The sequence below is a fragment of the Alosa alosa genome, chromosome 15 (assembly GCF_017589495.1).
Source record: "Alosa alosa isolate M-15738 ecotype Scorff River chromosome 15, AALO_Geno_1.1, whole genome shotgun sequence".
NCBI lineage: Eukaryota > Metazoa > Chordata > Actinopteri > Clupeiformes > Clupeidae > Alosa > Alosa alosa.
The window spans coordinates 32,384,750-32,404,748 of NC_063203.1; the positions used below are offsets into that span (position 1 = coordinate 32,384,750).

General features: G+C 46.4%; 1 protein-coding gene across 1 annotated transcript; it reads left to right on the plus strand.

Moving 5' to 3' along the window:
- The first annotated feature begins 2,597 nt into the window (after positions 1 to 2,597).
- asb18 (ankyrin repeat and SOCS box containing 18) lies at positions 2,598 to 19,285 on the plus strand. The gene is made up of 7 exons (XM_048264090.1): positions 2,598 to 3,005; positions 3,464 to 3,487; positions 4,198 to 4,384; positions 10,231 to 10,498; positions 17,037 to 17,553; positions 17,706 to 17,819; positions 18,842 to 19,285. The coding sequence occupies exons 1-7, from the start codon at positions 2,598 to 2,600 to the stop codon at positions 19,025 to 19,027; spliced, it is 1,704 nt and encodes a 567-aa protein (XP_048120047.1). The 3' UTR covers positions 19,028 to 19,285.
- Positions 19,286 to 19,999: the final 714 nt, after the last annotated feature.

Sequence of the window (19,999 nt, forward strand, 5' to 3'; positions counted from 1 at the left end):
ACAGGGGAGATGGGATAGTGTGCTGTGTATGTGGGGAGAGGGCAGTGTGCTGTAAGTATGTTGGGGATGTGTGTTGGAGAAGCTTCCTGATGAAATAATGTGCTGTGTATGTAGGGGGGGGGGGCAGTGTACTGCAAGTATGGTGAAGGGACTTACTATTGCAAGCAGAGTACTGTATGTATGATGTATGTGAGTGATGTGTGTGTGGGCAGGTGGGGAGTGGAGCAGTGACTGTGTGTGTGTGTAGTGTGTAGGTGGGGGCAGTGTGCTGTAAGTATGTAGAGGATGTGTGTTGGAGAAGATCCTGAAGACAATGTGCTGTGTATGTAGGGAGGGGGGGGGGGCAGTGTGCAGCAAGTAGAGGAGGCTTACTATAGCAAGCAGTGTGCTGTATGTATGTGAAGTGATGACAGTGATGATGTAAGTGTGTGTGTGTGTTTTGTGCGTGGTTTGGGGGTGGGGGGGCAGAAAGGCTAGGCAATCAAGGACATGGGTAGATAGATGGAGGAGAAATCAAAAATAATAAATAAAAAGTTCTATGGAGATGTGCAAAAGTCAGATGTGTGTGTGTGTGTGTGTTTTGACGTGTGATGAAATAAGAAAATAAATAAAAGGTCTGTAGCATAGGGAGAGGGATGTAAAAGTGCTAAAAGTCTTGTAGGTGTGTGTGTGTGGGGGGGTCTTGAGTGCTGAGGAGTGAATGAGTGCAAAGTCAGTATAGTGTGAGTTCAGAGTTGGGAAATGTTTGAGAGTGCTGAGGAGTGAATGTGTGCAAAGTCAGTATAGTGTGAGTTCAGAGTTCGGATGGCCTGGGGATAAAAACTTCTCCTGAGTCTCTCAGTTCTGGCTTTGTGACTACATAGGCGTCTTCTTGATTTCAGCGGTAGGAATAATCCATTGTTAGGATGAGAAGAGTCTTTCATAATCTTTTGGGCTCTTAGGAGTACTCTTCTGGAATAGATATCTTGTAGAGCAGGGAGTTGAGTTCTTATAGTACGTTCAGCTGAGCGCACTACTCTCTGCAGAGGACTAGAATCTCTTAGCCTGGCGGGGCCATCCTATATCATTGAGATGTATAGTCTGGCATCGAACCATTCACCTCGCTTAATCCAAGGGGCAGGCAGAGAATTGTCTTTCAAACTGCCTAGGCATGCAATAGGGCCAGCCTTCACGACCATATCCATTATCCGGGTCGGCAAAACGGCAAATACATCCTTCTTAAAGTAATGACTTAAGTGCATTGTGTTGCTCAACTTTCAAAGAAAAAGCACAAGTCCAACTCCTCCAAAGTTGGCGCCAACGCCGATTCAAACAACGCGCTCTTAGCTCGGCCATAGCCACCTTCCTTGTTGTTCACAGTCGCAGGACTGTCGTTATCCTGTTAAGCCCGCCTTTAAGACTCTCTAACAAAATAGAGCTGTGATTGGAGAACATCCACGGTGCTAAGCCAATAGAAATCCCTATGGTTCGATACTAGACGTACAGGCTGAGCAAATTAATTTGCCGCCGCTATGGTGCGTCTAGATTTCTAGGCTAAGAATCTCTAACTCTGGAGTTCCCATACCAGGTGATGATGCTACCAGTTAGAACACTCTCAACCGCTGAAGTGTAGAAGGCCTTCATTATGGATGTAGAAACTTTGAATTTCCTTAGCTGACGAAGGAAGTATAGTCGTTGTCTGGACTTCTTCAGAACATATTGAATGTTAACAGTCCATGTTAAGTCTTCAGTAATGTGGACACCAAGGTATTTAAAACTACACTATGGGCTACAATATCTATAATATCTACACTATGGGCTATAATATCTACATTATGGGCTACAATATCTACACTATGGGCTACAATATCTATAATATCTACACTATGGGCTACAATATCTATAATATCTACACTATGAGCTATAATATCTACACTAAGGGCTATAATATATATAATATCTACACCATGGGCTATAATATCTACACTATGGGCTATAATATATATATAATATCTACACCATGGGCTGTAATATCTACACTATGGGCTATAATATCTACATTATGGGCTACAATATCTATAATATCTACACTATGAGCTATAATATCTACACTATGGGCTATAATATATAATATCTACACTATGGGCTATAATATCTATAATATCTACACTATAAGCTATAATATCTTCACTCTGGTTTTCAACAATATTCCACAAACAGCCCCAGGTACAGAGAGCCATAAACAGTCAACATGTCAACAGTCCAATAACTTCCAAACAACATTACACTTATGTGGTAGTGAGTAGAGGGTCCCTAAAGCCAAACCGAAGTATCCCGAGGTCTTTATGTGGTCGGATAGAAAGTCCAGAATGAATTTCATCAAGCCAGTACCTTTCCGGAAATGTTGCTGCTGCAGCTGGCGTCTTTAGGAGAAAGTCCGTAGGAGTCGATTGCCGAGTGTGGAGTAACACGCTCTGGAAATTCACAATTTCGTTGCCGTTTTTTTTTTTTTTAAAAAACATAGTCCAGTATTTCTTTCGAAATTGAAATTAAGTTGTATGGACTGGACTATATATATATTTTTTTTTTTTTAAACGGCGGTCAGCTTGGTGGTGAGAATGGGCTCCATCATATCCTCCTCTTTGACCATCAGCATGGGAGCTCCGCAAGGTTGTGTTCTGAGCCCTCTCCTCTACTCCTTGTATACGCATGACTGTGTGGCTACACACAACACCAACACCATCATCAAGTTTGCAGATGACACCGCTGAAATCGGTTTAATCACAAACAATGACGAAACAGCCTACAGAAAAGAAATCAACAACCTCATGAATTGGTGTAAAGGAAACAACTTGTCTCTGAATGTGTCCAAGACAAAGGAATTGATAGTTAACTTCAGGCGGAAAGAACAACAGTTTGAAGCCATTAACATCAATGGTGAGACAGTGGAGAGGGTGAGAGACTTTAAGTTCTTTGGCGTTACCATCTCAGAAGACCTCACCTGGGACAGTCACACTCAGCACACTGTAAAATAAGGCCAACAACGTCTGTACCACCTCAGACGATTGAGAAAGTTTGGTATGCGACCCAAGATCCTGAGGTCTTTTTACAGAGGCACCATTGAGAGCATCTTGACTGGGACCATAACCGCATGGTATGGGAACTGCTCTCAATACAATAGAAAAGCACTTCAGAGAGTTGTGCGTACAGCACAGACCATATGTGGCTGTGACCTACCCTCCATACTGGAGTTATTTGAGGGGAGATGCATTAGGAACAACAATATTCCACAAACAGCCCCAGGTACAGAGAGCCATAAACAATAACATGTCAACAGTCTGTTGGTAAACAATAACTGTCAACAGTCTACTGGGGGGGGAATATAACAGGTCAGCCTGATGTAAAACAGTCACAGAATCCAGGGCAGCTGGCTTGCTAAGCTGTGCCATGTGTGATTTAGCATTGTGTGCTATTCCTGCGTCAGTCTTCGGATCACTGCGGAGCACTGGTAACGTGTTTGACCTTGTCATAACATGACCTGACCTGTCTAGTAGAGCCAGACTGTCAGCCCTTAATGACAGTAATTGGTCAGTAACTGATTAGTAACTGGTCAGTAACTGGTCAGTAACTGGTTAGTAATTGGTCAGTAACTGGTTAGTAACTGAGGTGATCATGAGGTGAGCCTGTCTTGTCTGTGCTTCTCCACAGATCATATGCCCTCATGTCTATAAATACAACATTACAAATAAACAGAGGGCTTGAATAGACCAGTCACACATCACAAACACAGACCAGACCAACATCATAAACAGAGGGCTTGAATAGACCAGTGACTTGGGACGAAAGGTCCTGCAGTAGGCTACCCAAAAGAGGAATCATTTCTGGTCACTTATCGCCGTTCCAAGGCATGTTTTCAGTTAGTAGAGGCTCGTGTATGTTAAGCCAGTCGACCTCGTATCACCAGGGACCGGACGGAGCTGGACCGGGTTACAGGGTCACTAACGGCCACCGCATGGCCACCAGAGAGGCGTGCAGAGGTAAAGTTCCAGGGCGGGACTTCCTGTGCCCCCCGGTGCTGGAGGAGCTGCTGCAACCGCGGACTTCCTGCCAGAGAGGAGCTCAACCAGGCGCTCGAGTTCCAGGCCGAACTCACTCCGCCCGGCGCCCAGAAAAGGGGTGCGTTGCTATGACTACAGTCACCGCGTTGTCTTGGAGCAGGTTGGACCGGGTTGGGTCACTAACGTGGCCACCAGAGAGGCGTGCAGAGGTAAAGTTCCAGGGCGGGACTTCCTGTGCCCCCCGGTGCTGGAGGAGCTGCTGCAACACGGACTTCCTGCCAGAGAGGAGCTCAACCAGACGCTCGAGTTCCAGAGCGACGAACTCCGCTGGACCGCGCAGAAAAGGGGTGCGTTGCTATGACTACAGTCACACGTTGTCTTGGAGCAGAAAAGGGGGTGCTATGACTACAGTCACCCGCACGCTGTCTTGGAGCAGAAAAGGGGTGCGTTGCTATGACTACAGTCACACGTTGTCTTGGAGCAGAAAAGGTGTGCGTTGCTATGACTACAGTCACACGTTGTCTTGGAGCAGACAAGCGGTGCGTTGCTATGACTACAGTCACACGTTGTCTTGGAGCAGAAAAGGGGTGCGTTGCTATGACTACAGTCACACGTTGTCTTGGAGCAGAAAAGGTGTGCGTTGCTATGACTACAGTCACACGTTGTCTTGGAGCAGACAAGCGGTGCATTGCTATGACTACAGTCACACGTTGTCTTGGAGCAGAAAAGGTGTGCGTTGCTATGACTAAGTTTTAGCTGTGTGTATGTGTGTGTGTGTGTGTGTGTGTGTGTGTGTGTGCGCGTGTACGTGTGTGTGTGTGTGTGTGTGTGTGTGTGTGTGTGTGTGCGCGTGCGCATGCGTGCGTGTGTGTGTGTGTGTGTGTGTGTGTGTGTGTGTGTGCGCGTGTGCGTGTGTATGTGTGTGTGTATGTGTGCGTGTGTATGTGTGTGTGTTTGTGTGTGTGTGCGTGCGTGTGTATGTGTGTGTGTATCAGTGTTGCGCGGGTTTGGTCACAAGCTCGGTGGCACTTACAGTTGCCCATACAGGCAACCACACAGCCACAGTTGAGGAGGAGTGAGCATCCCTTGCTGGCATCTTCCAGATCGGTCCAATATGGCACCCAGACTTTGGTTCTGTCATTCCATTCCCAACCTCACTCACTGGGGTCTGGAATCTCTGGAGTTTTGGAGAGGGACTAACCTGACTCCGCCAGATGGATTGCTTCGCATTTGCTCCGCATATCCGTCTGGGAACTTTCCGTTGGAGAACGTTTGGAAAAGGGGCGATAATACTGGTTAGCTGATTGGATAAAGCATCCGTCTATCATGACAATCCCCCACCAAGTTTTCATGGTAGGCTACACGTCTGAAGAAAGCATATTCCTTCTCGTTAAGTAACTAAGATTCAGTGCTACCAAACACTAACTGAACTGGCCGTGGAGGATGTCTGTGTCCTTCCTTCCTCCCAGCTACATTGCAGAGACTCCTAGCTTCCCCAGGAATACTAAAATATATTCGGATAAAACTTCAGCGATAGCTATGCTCATCTCATCCGTGGAAGTCGCCATGTTGTTCAGATTGAACGGTAGCTTATCGTTGCGTAACACCTAAACCCGCCTCAAAACAAACGCTGATTGGACGTTCGTTTGGCGAACTGCTCCAAATTTTCTTTTATCGGAGAGATGCCAGACTGATCTGCGAGTGAAAATCTGAAACTCGCGAGATCAGGATGGTCTCACGAGGCTAGGGTGGGACTGCTTCCAGACAAAAGCTGCAGCGTCCAGGACACGCTTTCCATGCTGGAATAAGGCATGATGGGTCGGGGGGGGATTGAATCCAGAGATTTGAGGCCATGAGTGAAAAGAAGCTTCCGGGTTTCATTGACTGACTCGACACCGCAGTTCTTACTATACATGAGTACAGTCCAGCGTTTGAGAACTTGCATGTGCACTGATTCCAGTGTGAGGCTGGTTGGGTCTTGGGTGATCAGAATGAGGGTACCGGTGACTTCTGGGTAAGCTGCCCATGCATTCCATGCTTTTTTTTTTGCCAATTCCATACATTGCTGATACAACGTCACATCATGTGAACGCGTGGAAGAGGGGCAGTGCTTGGCTTTTTTGAGGTCCCAGACTTTTTCTGAGATGTGGTGGATTGGGATATCTTTATCTGCCTTCCCTGATCCAAATCCAATCCACAGCTCTGAGAGGCCTCAAGTCCCTGGATTCAATCCCCCCGACCCATCATGCCTTATTCCAGCATGGAAAGCGTGCCCTGCACACTGCAGCTTTTGTCTGGAAGCAGTCCCTCTCCAAAACTCCAGAGATTCCAGACCCCAGTGAGTGGGGTTGGGAATGGAATGACAGAACCAAAGTTTGGGTGCCATATTGGACCGATCTGGAAGATGCCAGCAAGGGATGCTCACTCCTCCTCAACTGTGGCTGTGTGGTTGCCTGTATGGGCAACTGTAAGTGCCACTGAGCTGGACTTTGCTGTACCACATTGTGCAAGTGTGAGGGAGGCTGTAATGAGGAAGAGTGAAGCCAAAAATCTTGAATAATACATGATGTTTAAGCAAAGTCCTTTTAGGCAAGTCCCTCCACTCTGCATATTGCAATGCTTTTTGTGCACTCATCGGGCATCCATTTCGGCAAAAATGCGCGTGCGCAAGGTTTCACGACCCCAATCTTGCTCCAGCGGTGATATCACAACACATGATTGGCACGATGTCTTCACAACACACCACATTATTGGCTCAATGTATTCACAACACAGCACATGATTGGCTCAATGTATTCACATGTCAATATTTTGCCGCGGAAGGGGTGTGATTTGCGTAGACAACTGCCATATTGCCGTTACAAACTAAGCTCATGCATTTCTATGGAGGATTTTTTGAGTGCTGTGTCTCCTCATTAGAAAGTCTATGGTTTTTCCTGTTATTTGACTAAAATATAATATTGATCCTTAAAGGAATTATCCGGAGTAAAATGAACTTTAGATCAATTTACGGATGATTGGGAGTACATACGTTGAGTTGACATCAAAATCATGTCATTCGGATGTGTTTTGAGAAAGTTCGATTTTACCGTTTTAGTCAAAAACTTCGTTAGCCTGGAAGTGACCAGGGCAAGTCATTTCGCCGCTACAAAACGCTATTTTTATACCTCTTCTACAGTTCCAAACAACATTACACTTATGTGGTAGTGAGTAGAGGGTCCCTAAAGCCAAACCGAAGTATCCCGAGGTCTTTATGTGGTCGGATAGAAAGTCCAGAATGAATTTCATCAACCCAGTACCTTTCGAAATGTTGCTGCTGCAGCTGGCGCCTTTTAGGAGAAAGTCCGTGGAGTCGATTGCCGAGTGTGGAGTAACACGCTCTGGAAATTCACAATTTAAGTTGCCGTTTTTAAAAAAAAAAAAAAAAAACATAGTCCAGTATTTCTTTCGAAATTGAAATTAAGTTGTATGGACTGGACTATATATATATTTTTTTTTTTTTAAACGGTGGTCAGCTTGGTGGTGAGAATGGGCTCCATCACATCCTCCTCCTTGACCATCAGCACGGGAGCTCCGCAAGGTTGTGTTCTGAGCCCTCTCCTCTACTCCTTGTATACGCATGACTGTGTGGCTACACACAACACCAACACCATCATCAAGTTTGCAGATGACACCACTGAAATCGGTTTAATCACAAACAATGACGAAACAGCCTACAGAAAAGAAATCAACAACCTCATGAATTGGTGTAAAGGAAACAACTTGTCTCTGAATGTGTCCAAGACAAAGGAATTGATAGTTAACTTCAGGCGGAAAGAACAACAGTTTGAAGCCATTAACATCAATGGTGAGACAGTGGAGAGGGTGAGAGACTTTAAGTTCTTTGGCGTTACCATCTCAGAAGACCTCACCTGGGACAGTCACACTCAGCACACTGTAAAATAAGGCCAACAACGTCTGTACCACCTCAGACGATTGAGAAAGTTTGGTATGCGACCCAAGATCCTGAGGTCTTTTTACAGAGGCACCATTGAGAGCATCTTGACTGGGACCATAACCGCATGGTATGGGAACTGCTCTCAATACAATAGAAAAGCACTTCAGAGAGTTGTGCGTACAGCACAGACCATATGCGGCTGTGACCTACTCTCCATACTGGAGTTATTTGAGGGGAGATGCATTAGGAAGGCAAAAATAATCTTGAATGATCCTAGTCATCCCAACCATGAACTATTTGAGCTATTACCATCTGGCAAACGATATAGAAGCTTGAAAGCTCGTACCACCAGACTCCGAAGTAGTTTCTTTCACCAAGCAGTTAGATTGCTGAAGACAACAAGGCACTTTTTTTCTCCCCCCCCCCTTTTTTTTCTACAAACACACACACACCCCCTTTCATTTATTTATTTTTTGAGGAGAAAAAACACAACAAATTTTACTCTATTATAAACCTATAATGAGATGTAATAAAAGAAATCTTGAATCTTGATTAGCGATTGTTTGTGCGTGCCTGTGTCTTAGGGACATTGGAAATGCACTTCAATGGCCTCTTGGCTAGACGGACCTGCAGAGCAAATCCCAAATTTGTAATCAATTAAAGCAAACAAATCAATTTTATCATGAAAATCCAGTAAAAATACACAAGAATGCACTGGACTAGAAACAATTGTTCATTGCACTCCAGCAGAGAAATACCAAACCAGTTACTCTTTATCATTTAATACCAAACCAGTTACTCTGTATTATTTAATACCAAACCAGATATCATTTAATACAAAACCATATCTAATTGTGATGGCTTAGGTGGTGTTTGCGTTTGTATTTTATTGACTGTGCTAAAAATGGAACAGGTCATCGTGGGTTTGCTAATGGGGAGCAAAAGTTCAACCTATTTGCAGCTGCAGACAATAGTACATCTGCTCCCAGACCACTCCACTGCTCAAAGGGGGGGGTCTGCTCCCAGACCAGACCAGACCAGACCACTGCTTACATGGGGGGGATCTGCTCCCAGACCAGACCAGACCACTGCTTACATGAGGGGGATCTACTCCCAGACCACAGACCACTCCCTCCACTGCCCTGGGAGCCCTGATAGGACAGAGCTTTGTGGTCAGCTAGTCCTCTGTTGTCTCCTGACCAGTCCTCTGCTGACCAGTCCTCTGTTGACCAGTCCGCTGTTCTCTGTTGACCAGTCCTCTGTAGCCCAGTCCTCTGTTGTCTCCTGACCAGTCCTCTCCTGACCAGTCCTCTGTTGACCAGTCCTCTGTTGTCTCCTGACCAGTCCTCTCCTGACCAGTCCTCTGTTGACCAGTCCTCTGTTGTCTCCTGACCAGTCCTCTGTTGACCAGTCCTCTGTTGTCTCCTGACCAGTCCTCTCCTGACCAGTCCTCTGTTGACCAGTCCTCTGTTGTCTCCTGACCAGTCCTCTCCTGACCAGTCCTCTGTTGACCAGTCCTCTGTTGTCTCCTGACCAGTCCTCTGCTGACCAGTCCTCTGTTGTCTCCTGACCAGTCCTCTGTTGACCAGTCCTCTGTTGTCTCCTGACCAGTCCTCTGCTGACCAGTCCTCTGTTGACCAGTCCTCTGTTGTCTCCTGACCAGTCCTCTGCTGACCAGTCCTCTGTTGTCTCCTGACCAGTCCTCTGTTGACCAGTCCTCTGTTGACCAGTCCTCTGTTGTCTCCTGACCAGTCCTCTGTTGTCTCCTGACCAGTCCTCTGCTGACCAGTCCTCTGTTGTCTCCTGACCAGTCCTCTCCTGACCAGTCCTCTGTTGACCAGTCCTCTGTTGTCTCCTGACCAGTCCTCTGCTGACCAGTCCTCTGTTGACCAGTCCTCTGTTGTCTCCTGACCAGTCCTCTGCTGACCAGTCCTCTGTTGACCAGTCCTCTGTTGTCTCCTGACCAGTCCTCTGCTGACCAGTCCTCTCCTGACCAGTCCTCTGTTGACCAGTCCTCTGTTGTCTCCTGACCAGTCCTCTGCTGACCAGTCCTCTGTTGTCTCCTGACCAGTCCTCTGTTGACCAGTCCTCTGTTGTCTCCTGACCAGTCCTCTGCTGACCAGTCCTCTGTTGTCTCCTGACCAGTCCTCTGTTCTGACCAGTCCTCTGTTGACCAGTCCTCTGTTGTCTCCTGACCAGTCCTCTGTTGTCTCCTGACCAGTCCTCTGTTGACCAGTCCTCTGTTGTCTCCTGCAGGCCTGTGGTCTCTTGAGTACAGACGGGAGCTGACCAGTCCTCTGTGTGTCGCCGCGGCAACGGGCTACAGTGACTGTCTGCGGTTCTTGCTGGAGCACGGCGCTCGGCCGAACCTGCTGACCGGCGGTCGCACGGCGCTGCACGAGGCGTGTGTGAACAACGCCACCGAATGTGCCACGCTGCTGCTGGAGCATGCCGCTGACCCCAACCAGCTCACCGAGGAGGGCCTGGCCCCGCTGCACCTGTGCACACACGCCGAGTCACTACGGTAACCACTACACCTGTGCACACACGCCGAGTCACTATGGTAACCACGGCACCTGTGCACACACGCCGAGTCACTACGGTAACCACTACACCTGTGCACACACGCCGAGTCACTACGGTAACAGTGCAAACACGCCGAGTCACTATGGTAACCACTACACCTGTGCAAACACGCCGAGTCACTACGGTAAACACTACACCTGTGCAAACACGCCGAGTCACTACGGTAACCACTACACCTGTGCACACACGCTGAGTCACTACGGTAACAGTGCAAACACGCCGAGTCACTATGGTAACCACTACACCTGTGCACACACGCCCAGTCACTACGGTAAACACTACACCTGTGCAAACACGCCGAGTCACTCCGGTAACAGCTCACCTGTGCAAACATGCCGAGTCACCCCGGTCAGGGATGGATTACTGCACGGGCCTACCGGGCCCAGGCCCAGGGGCCCAAAGGGTCAGGGGGCCCTGAAGCCCAAGCCTTTGCATGGAATCACTGCCTCAATATCAACAAATCAGGATGTAGGCTATGAACCTGATTGAATTTAGTATTGGCCATCCCCAAAATGCACCAGAATACAGGAAATCACATCAAACAAATAAAAAATCTTCTGGGGGAGGACCCCCAAACCCCCCCTCCCACATATGCGACAATTAGTGGGGGGCCTTAAATACAGCTGGGCCCAGGGGCCCAAAAGTTCATAATCCGTCCATGACCCCGGTAACAGCTCACCTGTGCAAAAACGCAGAGTCACCCGGTAACAGCCTAATGAGTTGTTGGTGAAAGCAAATGTGGAACATGGGTTCTGAATGAACACGATATATCGGCGGCCGGTATATTATTGCCCCCATAAGTAAATTTTTTTTTAAATATTTATGACCGCCGCGCAGCGAAGCGGCGGTCATATAGGTTTAGTCAGATTTTTTATTTATTTATTTTTTTCCTTTTTTTTCTTTTTCGCATGCCCAAATTTCCGTCAATGATTCCCGGGACACTGAAAGACCGGGGTACACGAAACTTGGTGGGCATGTAACCCCACATGGATAGCATGGAACCATCGTTTTCGTTTTGATCTGTAGCCCCCGCTGGACTGGACCCCCGAAGGAGGGTAGGGCAGACACAGTTTTCTGTGAATATCTCGAAAACCGTAGGGTTTAGGAGGACCATTTTTTTTTTGTATGTTGATCTCAAGGGGCCATGTCAACCCATTCCATAACCACTCATTTCATGTATAGCGCCACCTAGTTAAACACAAAAAAGTAAAAATGAGGTATTGTAATTGAAGGTATCTGTGACCTAACATAGTCAAAACTGCACGAAATTGGAAGTGTAGGATCATTATGACACCCTCTGTATGCACGCCAAGTTTTGTGGAATTCCGTTCATGGGGGGCCACACAATAAATTAATTTATGTTACTATACACCAACTGGCCTGTAGGTGGCCGAAGACAGTTTTCTGTGAATATCTCGAGAACCGTAGGGCCTAGGAGGTCCACCTTTTTTATGTATGTTGGTCTTAAGGGGGCATGTCAACCCATCCCATTACCACTTATTTCATGTATAGCGCCACCTAGTTAAAAATTAAAAAGCAAAAAAATTAGGTGTTTTCATCACAATATCTCTGGCTGACAAGGTCAAAACTGCACGAAATTAAAAGTGTAGGATCATTATGACACCCTCCGAATGCATGCCAAGTTTTGTGTACTTTCGTTTATGGGGGGCCTTACAATAAAATAATTTATGTGTACATTTAGTGACGTACACCAACAAGGATTCCCGGGACACTGAAAGACCGGGTACACAAAACTTGGTGGGCATGTACCCCCACATGGATAGCATGGAACCGTCATTCTTCGTTTTGATCTGTAGCCCCCCCCCCGCTGGACTGGACCCCCCGAAAGGAGGGTAGGGCAGACACAGTTCTCTGTGAATATCTTGAGAACTGTAGGGCCTAGGATGACCAATTTTTTCCGTATGTTTGCCTCCAGGGGTCATGTTAACCCATTCCATGTGCACACATGTGCATAAACAGATACACACGCACACACATACATTTACAGTAATCATACATATGACACATACTCACACAGTAGACATATGTACGCATGCATGCACATGCACAAACACACATACGCAGGCAAACACACAAGCACGCACATACACACACACACACACACCCACACACATAAACATAAATTTGTACACGCACACATGCACACAATTCAAGAATTCTTCCCGCCATCTACTCCCTGAATTTTTGGTCATTGATACCGGGACACCGAACCACCGGGGTACATGAAATTTGGTGGGTATGTAGCCCCACTAGACTTTTACGGAAAAATTTAATTTCGTCCCCGGGGACCCCGTGAAAATGCAATATTATTCTGCTTTAATCGCCCCTATCTTCAGTTAAGATGTTCAGAACTGCACCAAATTGTATGTGTATGATTGACCTGGCATTCTCTGGGGTATGCCAAGTTTAAATAAATTTCATCCATGGGGGTCTAAAAAATTAGGTTATGTGTACATTTAGTGACTGTACACTCATTGGCCTGTAAATGGCGGTGCACACATATACACATGCACACACACAGGCACCCACATACTATCGGTATTAGAACGGCCGATACATAATTACAAATTCAGTAGGATTAAAAGAAAGCCAAAATAAATATTCATCATCATCATCATGGCTGCATTTTCAGTATTGGCGAAGTAGTCGCTTGTCCACTAGATGGCGATCGTTGCAGTGAGGCGTAATTTTGTTGGAAGTTAAAAGTGGGTTGGAAAAACAATGGATGCTTCCTACAAGGACTGTAATTTTACGCAGCGAACATCTAATAAGGACAGGACGATGTTCACATGAAGTGTAATTCCCATTTCTTCTTGAAGCCAAAATAAATCTGAGGATGTTTATCGGACATGCTTGGTTTTACTGCAGGTGCGTTAATCTTGTAATATCAATAAGGACCTAGGTAATGTTACCGTTAGCGTTGGTTGAGTGATGGAGACATTTGATTGATTGCATTTGTAGAAAACTATAAATGCGGTTATACCAAGCAAATTGATAGCAGCACTGTTTGTATCTTTTAAACTGTCATTTATTGCACGTGCTACAAAATCATTCTGTGCAATGGAAGATTTACCAACGCTACAATCGGTCTGATACAGTTTTGCCTATACATCGTGAGACTGAGGCGCCTGTTTATTTTGTTTTAAGTGCGTGCAGGGTGTGAGAGGGGAATCGATGTGCTTTGATTACAGCTTGGTAGTTGTAGTCTGTGAAATCAAAAAAAGCACGTGTGTGAAGTATCCAAACAATGACACCTTCATTTCATTATGGCTGCTTTAGCAACACACCTTAAGCTATTGTGTAGTGGGTCCAATTTAGAAGTGGCTACTTCATTCGCACTTTCCTTGACTCATGGAGCTGCGTGAATGTTATTACAACTTTTAGCCCGCGATATGACAGTTTAAGTCCGCTTGATACTGTAAGGCGTAAGCCATTGGTTTCAAAGGAGATTTTATTTGTGTCGCCAGCATAGCCTATTGACAATTTATGTTGTAAATAGGCCTACCTTATAATCCTACCTGTAGCTTAGGGAAGCTAACAGCTTTCTATTAGGATCTAGTTTGTTAGTTACCGTTTTTGTCATAACTCCCTGATGCATTTTTGCATTTAGAATAGCCAGAGTGTATATCTCAATCGGAAAATTAAACAATATCGGTGCCTATGGACTAGGCTGGGGTGAACCCAGCCTGATCTGCCTGCTATTTATTTTTTGATTTCTTAAAAGATTGAGCTTGGTCTGATGAAAGCCAGACTAGCCATGGACCTCAGTTAAACAATGCAAGGGAACATGTCAGTTCTTTGCACAACTGGTTAGATGTAAAACAGCATTTCGTTTCAGACTAGGCTACTGTTACTTAATTTATGCATTAACAATAACGTTTCAGACTACTGTTACTTAATTTGTGCATTGACAATAAAGTATTACATGAACTAAAGATGACTAAAATCTTATGTAGAAGAAGAAACATTCACAAAAAATCCATCCATCCAAAATGACCTTTTGTTTTTGATAGCTGTTGAAAACGGCATGGAACTGACAGAGATGTTTTTGTTTATAAATACATAACAAATAAATAAATAAATAACATTATGCTGATACCTTTTGCTTTTCCCAAATACAATGTAGCCTACAGGTGTAAGTGACCTTTCATCAATCCAGTTGCAATGGATGAACTGTGATGAACTGCCCTACTTGTGATTGTTTAGAGATTTTAAAGGTTTTATAACAATGCTACATCTTCTTTGGCTATTCTACAATCTATTCACCTTTTCAGCACCAGTAGGCTACTTTCTGTGCAGCCTTTTACACACACACTCAGGCATGCCAAACAAGCATACACAAAAGTTTCAAGAGTGGGGGATGGAGTAAAATATGGAGACAAATTGAAGTGTGATTTATTTTCGCGGAACGGATGTACAGGACTGAGCGGCGGTCATATTTTGTACCACTATGTGAAATTTTTCCGTAAAAGTCTAGTGGGGCTACATACCCACCCCTTGAAGGGCCTGTAGGTGGCCGGAGACAGTTTTCTGTGAACACGAAACTTGGTGGGCATGTAACCCCACATGGATAGCATGGAATCATCGTTTTTCAATTGATCTGTAGCCCCCCCGCTGGACTGCACCTCCCGAAAGGAGGGTAGGGCAGACACAGTTTTCTGTGAATATCTCGAGAACCGTAGGGTTTAGGAGGACCATTTTTTTTTTGTATGTTGATCTCAAGGGGCCATGTCAACCCATTCCATAACCACTCATTTCATGTATAGCACCACCTAGTTAAACACAAAAAAGTAAAAATGAGGTGTTGTAATCGCAGGTATCTGTGACCTAACATAGTCAAAACTGCACGAAATTGGAAGTGTAGGATCATTATGACACCCTCTGTATGCACGCCAAGTTTTGTGGAATTCCGTTCATGGGGGGCCACACAATAAATTCATTTATGTTACTATACACCAACTGGCCTGTAGGTGGCCGGAGACAGTTTTCTTCGTTTTTCGTTTTGATCTGTAGCCCCCCCGCTGGACTGGACCCCCCGAAAGGAGGGTATGGCAGACACAGTTCTCTGTGAATATCTTGAGAACTGTAGGGACTAGGATGACCATTTTTTTCCGTATGTTTGCCTCCAGGGGTCATGTTAACCCATTTCATGTGCACACATGTGCACAAACAGATACACACACACACACGCATACATTCACAGTAATCATACGTATGACACATACTCACACAGTAGACATATGTACACTTGCATGCACAGGCACATACGCAGGCACTCACACAAGCACACACCCACCCACACACATAACATAAACATGTACATGCACACATGCACACAATTCAAGAATTTCTCATAATTATGAACAGGCAAGATGGAGGTGGGGTTGTATAAAATGAATTTTACATGTAAAATCTATTAACTAATCATGTTTTGGTACTTGTTGTCTAGCAGATACCAGTGAGAATTGAGTGTGGATAATGCAATTTAGTGAGACAGTTAGAATCATATAGGCCTTTCAGCGTGATTTATTTGATGAAATGTGTTTATTTGATGAAAAATGTGCTGGACTGGGCGGCGGTCATATTTTGTACCGCTCTGCGGTACATCTAGTTATGAATTCTGTCTGTCATTGGTGGTATGCTTATTAAATGCTGTCCCCTTCACTTTTCACACATTTTTATCGTTATCGTTAATATTATCGGTTATCATATCGGTTATGGTATCGGCAACAACAAACCGATAAATTTCAGTTATCGTTATCCGCATTGGCCAAAACAAACCCATAAATATCGGTTATCAGCATCGGCCAAAACAAACTGATAAATATTGGATATCGTTATTGGCCCTAAAATTCCATATCTGTGCATCTCTACTCCTGAAGCCTCCTATCTCGTGTGTGATGATGAAGGTCGTGCTAACGCTAGTTTTGCTAATGCTAGTTTTGCTTACGTTAGTTTTGCTCTTGGCTGTAGCTGTGCTAAGCTTCTGGTGCGCTCCGGTGTGTGCGATGATGAAGGTTGTGTGTGTGATGATGACGGTCGTGTGTGTGATGATGAAGGTCGTGTGTGATGATGAAGGTCATGCTAACACTAGTTTTGCTCTCTGCTGTAGCTGTGCTAAGCTGTGTGTGATGATGAAGGTCGTGTGTGTGATAATGAAGGTCGTGCTAATGCTAGTTTTGCTCTGGACTGTAGCTGTGCTAAGCTGTGTGTGATGATGAAGGTCGTGCTAACGCTAGTTTTGCTCTCTGCTGTAGCTGTGCTAAGCTGCTGGTGCGCTCCGGTGTGTGTGATGATGAAGGTCGTGTGTGTGATGATGAAGGTCGTGCTAACGCTAGTTTTGCTCTCTGCTGTAGCTGTGCTTAGCTGCTGGTGCGCTCCGGTGTGTGTGATGATGAAGGTCGTGTGTGTGATGATGAAGGTCGTGCTAACGCTAGTTTTGCTCTGGGCTGTAGCTGTGCTAAGCTGCTGGTGCGCCACGGCGCCAAGGTCAATGTGCTGAGCGAGGACGAGGACGAGGAGACTCCGCTGCACGTGGCGGCCCGACGCGGCCTGCCCCAGCACGTCCAGCTGTACCTGCGCTACGGCGGCCAGGTGCGCCAGCGGAGCACCCGCGGGGAGACGGCCCTCGGTGCGGCCTGTGGCGCCGAGCGCTTCCACAGTGGGGACGAGGAGGAGGACAGGTACGTCCAGGTGTGCAGCCTCCTGCTGGACTACGGCGCTGATGTTAACCAGGTGGACGAGGATCGCCGTGGCCCGCTGCACAAGGCCGCTCGCAACGCACAGCACCAGCTGGTGGAGCTGCTCCTGGAGCGAGGCGCGCAGGTCAACGCGCTGGACTACAACGGCTGCTCTCCGCTGAGCAACGCGCTGCAGAACGCCATGGTCAGGCAGCGGTGCCGGCCGCACACCGTCGTCCAGATGCTCCTCAATCACGGATCCATCAATGTGTGGCCTGGGGCTCTGCTCAAGGTACACACACGCACACACACACTCACACACACTAACTCACTCACACAACCACGGATCCAGTGTGCACTGCAGTGCAGTCTTAATGAAAAGGCTACAAAATATCCACAATGGTTATTATGAACCTGTAATGAGATGAGCTGTCTGTGCCACAGGTGCTGGTGTGTTGTGCATTAGCCCCTAAAACGGTGGAGATCGTGTTCAACTCCTACGATATGATGCCCGTTACATACAAATGGCTTGCGGCCATCCCAGAGGAGGCACATCAGGTCAGTCAGTGATTGTCCATCCCGTCAGTGATTTTCCATCCTGTTTATGGCCTCTGCTGTCTGTAGTACTCAGTGCTAGAGGTTAACAGAACACATATAATCACAGAGTGAGAGTCACACCCTCCCCCTAACCCAATAAAACCATAGTGAGTCACACCCTCCCCCTAACCCAATATAACCAGAGTGATCAGTCACACCCTAATCCAATATAACCACAGAGTGATCAGTCACGCCCTAACCCTAACCCAATATACCCAGAGTGATCAGTCACACCCTAACCCAATATAACCACAGAGTGATCAGTCACGCCCTAACCCTAACCCAATATAACCACAGAGTGATCAGTCACACCCTAACCCAATATAACCACAGTGATCAGTCCCGCCCTAACCCTAACCCAATATAACCACAGAGTGATCAGTCACACCCTAACCCTAACCCAATATAACCAGAGTGATCAGTCACACCCTAACCCAATATAACCACAGAGTGATCAGTCACACCCTAACCCTAACCCAATATAACCACAGAGTGATCAGTCACACCCTAACCCTAACCCATGCTAAGCATGCTGTGCTGTGCTGTGCCTTGCTGTGTTGTGCTGTGCTGTGCTGTGCTGTGCTGATGATGCGCCCCATCCAAAACACACAACATGGCACTTGCACTTGGCTCGCGTACACATTTTGCTACGCAAGTAGTTCATGTAGCTTACGGAGGCTATGAATCAGGCCAATTGCTTTGTTGTGAGACTGGTAATGTTAAACACAGTGATGTTTTGACATGAGCTGTGATGTCATGTGATGTTTTGACCTGTGAGCTGTGATGTCATGTGATGTTTTGACATGTGAGCTGTGATGTCATGTGAAGTTTTGACGTGTGGGCTGAGATGTCATGTGATCCCCACAGTGATGTTTTGACATGAGCTATGATGTCATGTGATGTTTTGACATGTGAGCTGTGATGTCATGTGATGTCATGTGATGTTTTGACGTGTGAGCTGTGATGTCATGTGCTCCCCACAGATGCACCCGACCTTTTACGGGTCCCTGTTTGCTCTGGAGAACACGGCACGCAGCCTCCAGCACTACTGCCGCTCGGTGCTGCGGAGGCATTGTGAGGGGCACTGCCACAGGATCTTTCCTCAGCTCCCCATTCCAAAGACCCTGAAGAACTATCTGCTGCTGGAACCACAGGGCTTTGTATATTAGGCCGAGCAGTAGGAAACTGGTAGGAAACTGGTAGGAAGCTGGTAGGAAGCTGGTAGGAAACTGGTAGGAAACTAGTAGAGAACTGGTAGGGAACTGGTAGGAAACTGGAAGGAAACTGGTAGGAAGCTGGTAGGGAACTGGTAGGAAGCTGGTAGGGAACTGGTAGGGAACTGGTAGGAAGCTGGAAGGAAACTGGTAGGAAACTGGTAGGGAACTGGTAGGAAGCTGGTAGGAAACTGGTAGGAAACTGGTAGGAAGCTGGAAGGAAACTGGTAGGAAACTGGTAGGGAACTGGTAGGAAGCTGGAAGGAAACTGGTGGGAAACTAGTAGAGAACTGGTAGGAAGCTGGTAGGAAGCTGGTAGGAGCCTGTTGGAAAGGGCTCACTAATTGCTCAGGTGGCTGGTACAGTGAACTAAAGTTAAAGGCAGGCGGGCCCACTAGGTTAAAGGCAGTGTCAGAATTTCTTGTGGAAGTTTTTGTGGAATTCAAAAGCCAAACAAACACACTCCCTCTCTCCCTCTCTGGTTAGTCCCAGAGACCCACCCCTCTCCACACCCACACGTCACATGTTCCTGTCATGTCACGCCACATGTTCCTGTCATGTCACGTCACATGTTCCTGTCATGTCACATGTTCCTGTCATGTCACGTCACATGTTCCTGTCATGTCGGGCCTCAGGCTGTTTCCTCATCTGCTGTTGGCCCTTTTGCCACTGCTATAGATCCCTGGGTACTAACAGGAAGACACACACTCTTTTCCACACACTCTATTCCACACACTATTCTCCACACTCTTTTCCACACACTATTTCACACACTATTCCACACACTCTTTTCTACACACTCTTTTCCACACACTGCTCACTCTACCTTTGCTCACTCTACCTTTGACTTGGATGTTGGATATCACTTTGTATGTGAACTGCAGTAGTGTATTAGTGTGATATTATACATCTCTATTTCTGTATTAG